The 10,527-nt window shown below is 47.4% G+C and overlaps 1 protein-coding gene across 1 annotated transcript in view; it reads right to left on the bottom strand.

Annotated features, from left to right (window-relative positions):
• The window catches only part of TSNARE1 (t-SNARE domain containing 1), a 570,576-nt gene that overhangs the window by 495,018 nt on the left and 65,031 nt on the right, over positions 1-10,527 (bottom strand). Inside the window, exon 2 of the mRNA XM_060243065.1 lies at positions 8,725-8,824. Coding sequence (XP_060099048.1) covers positions 8,725-8,824 — 100 coding nt within the window. The remainder of the gene's footprint in view (positions 1-8,724; positions 8,825-10,527) is intronic.

The raw sequence follows: 10,527 nt of genomic DNA, 5'->3' as shown, positions 1-10,527 counted from the left end.
TGGAGGGGTTCCCCAAGTTTAAAGAAAAATCTCATTTCTCTCAAGGTGAGATCTTTGGATTTAGATATCCACAGATCTGCCCATGCTTGAGAAATCAATCTATAGATAATGGGTGCACTGCCTACCCCCAGCCTAGTTATTTACAGTTATGTTCTGAGGGGGTGTATTCCTTTTGAGGTTCACTGCTTCAGGCCTGAGGTAAATTGGGAACCAGGAAGATTTAAAATTAAGCACGCCTCAGACAAAAAAAAAAAAACCGTTACAGCAATTTTAAATGAGAGCGACAACAACCGAAAATTCACAAAGCAAACTTTAAACCACCTCATTAAACTATTTTTTTTTGCCACGAATCTTAGATACGCTTCACCTTCCTTCCTTCAGAAACATCTCACTAGGCTGCCAATTTGGAATCACCCTGATGTGACAGTAAATTGTAATTTTAAATTATTTCACATGTAGAATTAATGAAATGAGAGGACCCGATTCAGCCAAAGCTGGGCACATGATTTAATGGGAAAATCAAATGGGAAACAGAAGTGCGGTCTGGACCATGCCCCTTGCTATTTTTTTTTTTAAATGCATTGAGCCTCTCAAAACTTATCTCCTAGCCTCTCATTATATCTTCCCATTTCAACCTCTAGCCAGCATGGAACTATAAATGGGTGTTTTGTTCTGTTTTTCACAAACAGCTCTCAGCTTTTTCTACCATTGGAGACCAATCTTTCCAGAAGAGTCTCTCGTAAGATAGCTCCTTTTTAGACCACGCCTGCCGCCACGGCCTCCATAAATCAATCCAAAGTTGAACCCCGCGCGCCGATGGCTTCGAAGGCGAAACGTGACAACATCAAAAATGCCCAGGTTAATTAGACTTTCTGAATGACTTTTGCCGTGTGGAAATTGCTCTAGTTATGAGGCTTTCTTTCCGGAAGCGTCAAGATATTGAAAAAGAAAATAGATGCAGAAGACTGCTCTTCATGGAAACTCAACCGTGGGAAATGGAATAACACGTTCAGAAGGGGAGGAGGGCCAGCACGTGAGATAGGGGCCCCAGACCCCCACTGGAGTCAGGGACCCTTGACCGCCCCCCAATCATATGGACTCGGGGGAAATAACATGAAAAATGGGGGGACACCAGAAGCATCTGTAGCAGGCAAAGCTCATACGTTACAATTCCAGCCGGATCAATAACAGAGGCAGCGTGAGGCGACGTCAGGAAAAACAGCTTTCTTTATTTATCGTGCACATGGGCCCTGTACACGGGCTCCAGACCATCAGTCTGAGCAACAACCAAGAAGGCACGCAGGCCTTATATACCCTTTAACCCAATCTGTAAACCAATCACCTTCTTTGTTTTTATTGTCCTTTATTGCATAGCCTAAAGCCTACTGATATAATACTTGCAAAGCCTGATACAATTCTTGTGAAGCCTACTGATACCTGCCTCCTTTCTTATACACTTATCTCATCTTCCTCTTTCTCTGGTCCGTTGGGTCGCTAAGCAACCCTGGGCAACCTTAACCGCATTTTTGCTACTTCCTCTTTTTCTCTCTGCTTCTAGTTGCACTGGTTCCTTCTAGTTCCTCTTTCTTCCATAACAAGCTTCTTATTTAGCTGCTCTAATGTACTTTAGTAAAGCAACCTATAAAAGCAAGCTGATACATATTCCTATAGTCTATCAATGATTTCATCCCTCTTCCTCACTTACAATTATTTACTTCAAATATTTATCCTTCTTTCTGCACCAATCCTTACCACAACCCTTTACTTCTGCTTTTCTGTTTCCGTTTCTCTACAGTTCTTGCTCCGCACCTGTTCCTTCTGTTTCCTGCCTTACTAGTGCAAGCTCTACTAACTCTGTCTAGTCACACTGCAACAAGCTCTTATTAGTTCTTATGCCTTATTGATCCTTTATTAATATTTCTTATTGATCTGCCGTCACACATCCAGACAGTCTTCTCATGCACAGAAGTGGCGACAGAACAGTTAGTGATGCCCGGGTCTCTCTGCCATCTGAGCAAAACTCAATGGTTTTCCCATAGAGCTTCACTCAAATTCTAGAGCGACCCTGGTCTTGCACTGACAGCACTTCTGCGCACAACGAAAATGGTGCCAACACATCGCCAGGGATATCAGCACATTGCTAGCCGAGGCCTACCCGGTAACTTCCCCCACCCTCTGTAGATAGGATGGAGGGAGGAGGAAGAGAGAGAGAGATGGATGGACGGATGAACGCAGTTCCAGCTGGCTTAGCATCAGAGGGTGTGGCCTTATATGCAAATGAATTCCTGCTGGGCTTTTCTACAAAAAAAAAGCCCTGTATAGATAAAGCTGTAAGACAGAGCTGTTCCACAAGGCATTCAATTTGAGTGGACTTTGGAGGATAGTGAAAGACAGGAGGGCCTGGCGTGACTTGCTCCATGGGGTCACAAAGAGTCAGACTCAACTGTGCAACTGAACACTAACTAACTACACACACACACACACACTGCTTTTCCTAACCTCAGGAGTCACAACAGACACTTCATGAGCAGAAGTGGCTGGGAGAGTTCTGGGAGAATTGTGACTGGCCCAAGGTGACCCAGCTGGCTGCATGTGGAGGAGGAAGAGGGAATCAAAGCCAGTTCTCCAGATTAGAGCCTGCCGTTCTTAACCACTACCCCATGCTTGCTCTCACTGGGAGCCTCTTTGTTCCAAAATGCCAACTCCATTTGTCTCTGTGCCACGAAAATGATGCCGTTTTTTGTGTTCCTCCTCTCCTCGAGGAAACAAGGCTCTGTGCTGTAAAAACTTCACTACACACGCATGCACGCACACACAGACACACATCTTAAGTCGTTAATAACTGAATCACAATGACAGCTATTTGCATACCAGACCTCCCATCTGTCCAAGCCAAGACTGTTCCCCACAGTATATTCTCGGCAATTAGCCCCTCAGATGTGATGTATTGTACATTTTATTAGCGTTCTTAATTCATTTATTTATAAGATGTTTATTGCCCAGGCAGCTATGAACGAAGCAATTAAACATGTTGCTAAATTGGTAGGTGAAGAACATCAGAAGAGCCCTGCTGGATCAGATCATGGACAATTTAGTCCAGCCTCCTGTCACGTTCTCTGGGGGCAGGCAGGCAGAAGTCCAAAGCCAGTCCAAGGTCAAAGTCCAGGAAGTCAAGCAGGAGTCAAGTCACCAATGCAGAATCACAAACCGAATCAGAAGTCAATGTCCAAAAGCCAAAAGGTCAGGGTGCCAAGGAAATCAAGCAGGTCAGGATCAGGAAGGAGCGTGGATGCAAGCCAGAGAATAGACTTGTTGCTTCCACAAGGTTACAGGTCCTGGGTGGGAGCTATATGGGAGTCTCAATCAGCCTGCTGCCTGGGTGGCAGTGACTCTGCTAGAACTCAGGGCTGAGAGATCTGAAGCATTGGCATGCCTCATGTCTTCGCTCTGAAAGTTCTTTCCTGAGCCTGCTTTGAACTCTTGGAGGAGATTGATCATCAACAGCTGACACTGGTGCCTGGAGAGTGATTGATGGGCCAGCTGCTGTTTGTTCAGCTGAGGAACTGGCTGGCAACTCTTCCAGGTCTGTTAACCTTCCAGCTCCTCCTTGTCAGGACTCATGACACCTCTGTCTCACACAATGGCCAACCAGTTCCTATAAAGGGCCAACAACAGAGAAGAGAGGCAGAGACCTCTCAAAAACAGAGAAGAGAGGCAGAGAGGAGAGCCAGTTTGGTGTAGTGGTTAAGTGTGCGGACTCTTATCTGGGAAAACCGGGTTTGATTCCCCACTCCTCCACTTGCACCTGCTAGCATGGCTTGGGTCAGCCATAGCCCTGGCAAAGGTTGTCCTTGAAAGGGCAGCTGCTGTGAGAGCCCTCTCCAGCCCCACCCACCTCACAGGGTGACTGTTGTGGGGGAGGAAGGTAAAGGAGATTGTGAGCCGCTCTGAGACTCTTCGGAGTGGAGGGCGGGATATAAACCCAATATCATCATCTTCTTCCTTCCCCTGAGAAGAACATAAGAAGAGCCCCGCTGGATCAGACCATGGTCCATCTAGTCCAACATCCTGTCACATATAGTGGCCAACCAAATCCTCTGAAGGGCCAATGACGCGGTGCAGAGGTCAAGGCCTTCTCCTGAGAAGACCCTGTTAGATCAGAACAGTGAGGGTCCATCCAGTCCAGCCTCTTGTCTCACACAGTGGCCAGTCAGTTCCTCTGGATGGCCAACAAGAGAGCATACATGTGGAGGCCTTCATAAGATCATATGAACCATACCGTATCAGACCAACAGTCCAACTAGTCCGGCCTCCTATTTCATACAGTGGCCAACCAGTTCCTCTGGAGGGTCGTCAACAAGACACAGAGGCTGAGGCCCTTCCCAATGTTGCCTCCTGCCTTTGGGATTCAGCCGTTTAGTGCCGCTGAACGTGCAGGTTCCCCTCAGTCCCCATGGCTGGTAGCCACTGACAGACTTCTCCTCCATGAATCTCTCTCATCCCCTTATAAAGCTGATGAGTTCATAGTCAGTGACTCTCACAGCCAAATGTTAGAGCCCAGGGCGGCCTTCTTCTGGGTGAGAAGGGGCGGAGTGGGGGCTGGCCCTACAGCGAACAGCAGACCTGTGTGGAAGAACAGTCAGGTGGGGCAGAAACAGCCAAGAAATAACAGCCAGAAGGGAGGCCCACCAGTACGAGCTCCTATGAAGCAAAGGACTCCTCTGGTGTAAAGGCATCTTCAGAGGAAGAGGGAAAAAAAGAGGAAGAGAAAAAAAGAAGAGGAAGAAGAAGAGGAAGAGGAAGAAGAGGAGGAAGAAGAAGAAGAGGAAGAGGAGGAAGAAGAGGAAGAGAAAGAAGAAGAGGAAGAAGAGGAGAAAGAGGATAAAGAAGAGGAAAGGGAAAAAGAAGAGGAAGAAGAAAAAGAGGAAGAAAAAGAAAAAGAGGAAGAAGAGGAAGAAGAAGAAGAGGAACAAGAGGAAGAAGAGGAAGGAGGAGGAGGAGAAGAAGGAGAAGGGAAGGAGAAGGAGAAAGAAGGAGAAGAAGAAGAAACGAGGAGGAATAGATGGGATTTATAAACCTGCCCTTCACTACCTGAAGGAATCTCAGAGCAGCTCACCATCTCCTTTACCTTCCTTTCCCCAACAGACACCCTGTGACGTGGGTAGGGCTGAGAGAGCTATCCCAGAAGCTGCCCTTTCAAGGACAACTCTGCGAGAGCTATGGCTGACCCAAGGCCATTCCAGCAGCTGCAAGCGGAGGAGTGGGGGAATCAAACCTGGTTCTCCCAGATAAAGAGTCCACACGCTTAACCACTGCATCAAACTGGCTCCCAGGCCTTGTTCAGGAGTCGGAGCAAGGACACAGGAACTAAGAGCAGGATAAAAGGGACCAGCTGAAGGCAGGAAGGGAGCAGCTGACCGGTGGGTGGGAGACGGCTGCAGCAGGCGTTCTCAGGGTTTTACGGACAGGAAGGCAACCAGGCCTACCGAAGTCCCAGAAGTCAGCAGTTTTGGTCCCAAGAGCAGGTGGGAAGAACACTGCACACCCAATCCAGGCAGATGGGCTACCCCTGGATTAACCTTGCAGGAAGGATGCAACAGCCAGGGTTCTCACACCAAGGCTGCGGAGCTGCTCAACCAAACCTCCAGACAGGACAACCTCCAACTGCAGCTCCGAAACACAGCACTGTCCAGATGACCAAGTCCAAAGGCCACATCCGGCACCTTTAAAGCAATTGTACAGCTAACACTGACCCCGCTAACTGTGGAGTTAATCCATAGAATAATCAGGGGTTATTTTTGTAGCAGGAACTCCTTTGCATATTAGGCCACGCCACCCTGATGTAGCCAATCCTCCAAGAGCTTGCAGGGTTCTTCTTACAGGGCCTACTGTAAGCTCCAGGAGGATTGGCTACATCGGGGTGCGTGGCCTAATATGCAAAGCAGTTCCTGGGAATAACTGTACTCCAAAAGAAACAACTGTAAAAATTGGGCAGCAATAAGCTATGTTCCAAATATAAATAGATGTCACCCCCTACAATATTCTTACAGGATGGCTTGGTCAAAAGGCCCACCAGGGTACCTGACTGCCTGTTTTGTGAAGCACTGAAAAATATAGTCTTGGGTGGAGAAGTCACCCTGATTTTGCTCTGCCCGGACACTCGAAAGGTCTCTGTCCAAAATATCTGTCAAAATCCAGTTTTGTGTAGTGGTTAAGTGTGCGGACTCTTATCTGGGAGAACCGGGTGTGATTCCCCACTCTTCCACTTGCAGCTGCTGGAATGGCCTTGGGTCAGCCATAGCTCTGGCAGAGGTTGTCCTTGAAAGAGCAGGGTGTCTGTTGTGGGGGAGGAAGATAAAGGAGATTGTGAGCCGCTCCGAGATTCAGAGTGGAAGGCGGGGTATAAATCCAATATCTTCATCTACCTCACAGGGTGTCTGTGGGGGGGGGGAGGTAAAGAAGATTGTGAGCCGCTCTGAGACTCTTCGGAGTGGAGGGTGGGATATAAATCCAATATCTTCATCCACCTCACAGGGTGTCTGTTGTGGGGGGTGGGGGGTAAAGGAGATTGTGAGCCAACTCTGAGAATCTTTGGAGTGGAGGGCGGGATATAAATCCAATATCATCTTCTTCTTCTTAACAGAAAAGACAGGATCAGACACTCATGTTAACTCATAGCCAGGAAAAAATATATATATATATATCAATTAGGCACTGGAAAAGTTCCATGGCTTCTTACTTTGCTTTGCTTTTCTTTTTTAAGAAGCAGATGCCCTTTCCTTTATAACTGAAAAAAAAAGGCGGCCGTAAACCAGATATCCGAGGCTCCTTTTGCTCTGGGACAGCCTTTAGACATCTGGAAGTTGGTTAATCTTGCAGAACTACCCAGACGGGGAAAACTATGAGGTAAAACTGGACAACTCAAAAAAAACCCACAAAGGAGCAGGTAACAAAATAATCCAGTTCGGAGAAGGATTGGGGGGGGGGGGGGGCGACAATGACTGACTACCGGGAGGCAGATTTTGCTGTCTGATCAGCCACTTTTAATGCAGTAGGAAACAGCAGCGACAACTGATTAAACTGTGCGTCTGAACAGGACCGGTGGTGCAGAGTGTTAAAGCTGCAGCGCTGCAGTCCTAAGCTCTGCTCACAACCTGAGTTCGATCCCCAGCAGAAGCTGGGTTTTCAGGTAGCCGGCTCAAGGTTGACTCAGCCTTCCATCCTTCTGAGGTCTGTAAAATGAGTCCCAGCTTGCTGGAGGGAAAGTGTAGATGACTGGGAAGGCAATGTAAAAAGTCTGCCGTGAAAACATTGTGAAAGCAACGTCACCCCAGAGTCGGAAACGACTGGTGCTTGCACAGGGGACCTTTCCTTTCCCTTCATCGACTCACTCTCCCCAGCCTCCCAAAGAGATTGGAACTGCCTTGCAGCCTGTCACTTAGGGGACACAACAACTTTGGACAGGAAGACTGGATCATACTGGGGGCTGAGTTTGCATTTCATTTAAATATGGTGTGCTCTGTGTGTGTGTGTGGTTTACAAGATTATGCATGGGACAGAGAAGGGAGAGAAAGAAGTCCTTTTCTCCCTTTCTCACAAGACAAGAAGTCATGGGCACTCAATGAAACCACTGATCAGTCAGGTTAGAACGGATAAAGGAAGTCCCTCTTCACCCAAAGAGTGATTAACACGTGGAACACATTCACTGCCACAGGAAGTGGTGGCAGCTGCAAGCATAGCCAGCTTCAAGAGGGGATTGGATAAGCATATGGAGCAGAGGTTCATCAGTGGCTATTAGCCACAGGGTATTGATGGAACTCTCTGCCTGGGGCGGTGATGCTCTATCTTCCTGTAGCTTGTGGGACAAGAGTGGGAAGGCTTCCAGTATCCTGGCCCCATTGATGGACCTCCTGATGGCACCTGTTTTTTTTGGCTACTGTGTGTCACAGAGTGTTGGACTGGATGGGCCATTGGCCTGATCCAACATGGCTTCTCTTATGTTCTTATGTGACACAGAGTGTTGGACTGGATGGGCCACTGGCCTGACCCAACATGGCTTCTCTTATGTACTTCTGTGACACAGAGTGTTGGACTGGATGGGCCACTGGCCTGACCCAACATGGCTTCTCTTATGTTCTTCTGTGACACAGAGTGTTGGACTGGAAGGGCCACTGGCCTGATCCAACAGGGCTTCTCTTATGTTCTTCTGTGACACAGAGTGTTGGACTGGATGGGCCACTGGCCTGACCCAACATGGCTTCTCTTATGTTCTTCTGTGACACAGAGTGTTGGACTGGATGGGCCACTGGCCTGACCCAACATGGCTTCTCTTATGTTCTTCTGTGACACAGAGTGTTGGACTGGATAGGCCATTGGCCTGATCCAACATGGCTTCTCTTATGTTCTTAAGTGTGACACAGAGTGCTGGACTGGATGGGCCACTGGCCTGATTCAACAGGGCTTCTCTTATGTTCTTCTGTGACACAGAGTGTTGGACTGGATGGGCCACTGGCCTGATCCAACATGGCTTCTCTTATGTTCTTATGTGACATAGAGTGCTGGACTGGATGGGCCATTGGCCTGATTCAACATGGCTTCTCTTATGTTCTTAAGTGTGACACAGAGTGCTGGACTGGATGGGCCATTGGCCTGATCCAACATGGTTTCTCTTATGTTCTTACGTGTGTGTGTGTGTTGCACGTGGTGCATTCACCACAATAATACCCAGTGCAATCGACATACGCACCATTAGCATTGATTCGGAAGACACTCGCCGACGTTTCCTGGAAGAGCTCCTGGACTTCATTTGGATCAATCTGTGTGGCTAAAAACAGACAGAGAGACAAAAAAGAAATGTTAGTAAACCAAGGTAGGATGTATGGACTGTCCCCAGTTACTCTGGTGAATTTACAAGATAACGATAATTTGTATTTGTACAGCATTTCCAGGGTCTTAAAAGCTTCACATACAGTAATCTTTTTTTTAATTCTTTTTTTTTACAAGCTTATTGAAAAAATGCAAAACCGTACATAGTACAGGATTGTGATCAGGTTGCAGGAGTCAATGAGAACACATACAGTAATCACGACAACAATCTTGTAAGGTAGGCCACTACAATGGTTCCCATATTGTGCGCAGGAGAAAGAGTAGATAGGTTTTGAGGAGGAGGAGGAGGAGAAGACTGCAGATTTATACCCTGCCCTTCTCTCTGAATCTCAAGAGACTCAGAGCGTCTTACCATCTCCTATATCTTCTCCCCCCACAACAGACACCCTGTGAGGTGGGTGGGGCTAAGAGAGCTCTCCCAGAAGCTGACCTTTCAAGGACAACTCTGCGAGAGCTATGGCTGACTCAAACCATTCCAGCAGCTGCAAGTGGAGGAGTGGGGAATCGAACCCGGTTCTCCCAGATAAGAGTCCGCACACTTAACTACTACACCAAACTGGAGGGAGCTCAGCAGGGTCATTGAACACACAAACACGCACACAAAGCTGTCTTTGTTTTCCCCTCCAGGTGAATTGATTAATATACCCTGGAGATCAGTTTTAATTCTAGGTGGTCTCCCAGCCCTACCTGGAGGTTGGCAACCCTAAAAATAAGGGATAAAACCATACTGGAGCTATTAAAAAAAGTCAGCTTTCAAAATTCAGTGGTAAAAAAAATCATGCATTGAAGAAAAGTGGAGGAAGTAGAAAAGTAGAGAAAAATCATGCACTGAAGAAAGTAGAGAAAGAAGTCCTTTTCTCCCTTTCTCACAAGACAAGAACTCGTGGGCATTCAATGAAATTGCTGAGCGGTCAAGTTAGAACTGATAAAAGGAAGTCCTTCTTCACCCAAAGGGTGATTAACACATGGAATTCACTGCCACGGGGGGGGGGGGGGGGTGGCGGCTGCAAGCATAGACAGCTTCAAGAGAGAATTGGATAAAAATATGGAGCAGTGTTACATCAGCGGCTATTAGCCACAGCATTTTATTGAACTGTCTAGGGCAGTGAGGCTCGGTATTCTTGGTACTTGGGGTGGGGGAGCAAAATGGAAGGGCTTATAGCCCCACTTGTGAACCTTCTGATGGCACTTAGAGTTGTTGCTGTTGTTGTTTTTTGGCCACTGTGTGACCCAGAGTGTTGGACTGGATGGGCCATTGGCCTGATCCAACATGGCTTCTCTTATGTTCTTATGAACCACTCTTGCTTCTAGATGATTTGCACAAACAATCTTCTAGTGGACTCCTTGATATGAAAGCGCCTCATTCCAATTATTAAATTATGGGAAGAACTTAAGAACAGACAAACACTCCAAACAAACTGGATCAGACCAATAGTCCACTAGTGTTAGTCCAACATCCTGTCTCACACAGGGGCCAACCAGTTCCTCTGGACAACCAACAGCAGTGCAGAAAAGCCAATGCTTTTCCCTGAGCAGAACATCAGAAGAGCCCTGCTGGATGAGGCCAACAGTCCATCTAGTCCAGCATCCTGTCCCACACAGGGACCAACCAGTTCCTCTAGAGAGCTGACAACAGTGCTG

Source organism: Heteronotia binoei, chromosome 7 (genome assembly GCF_032191835.1).
Source record: "Heteronotia binoei isolate CCM8104 ecotype False Entrance Well chromosome 7, APGP_CSIRO_Hbin_v1, whole genome shotgun sequence".
In the NCBI taxonomy this organism is placed as follows: Eukaryota; Metazoa; Chordata; class Lepidosauria; order Squamata; family Gekkonidae; genus Heteronotia; species Heteronotia binoei.
The sequence above is the reverse complement of the archived record's forward strand: the minus strand, read 5'-3'. Positions and strand labels throughout refer to the sequence as shown.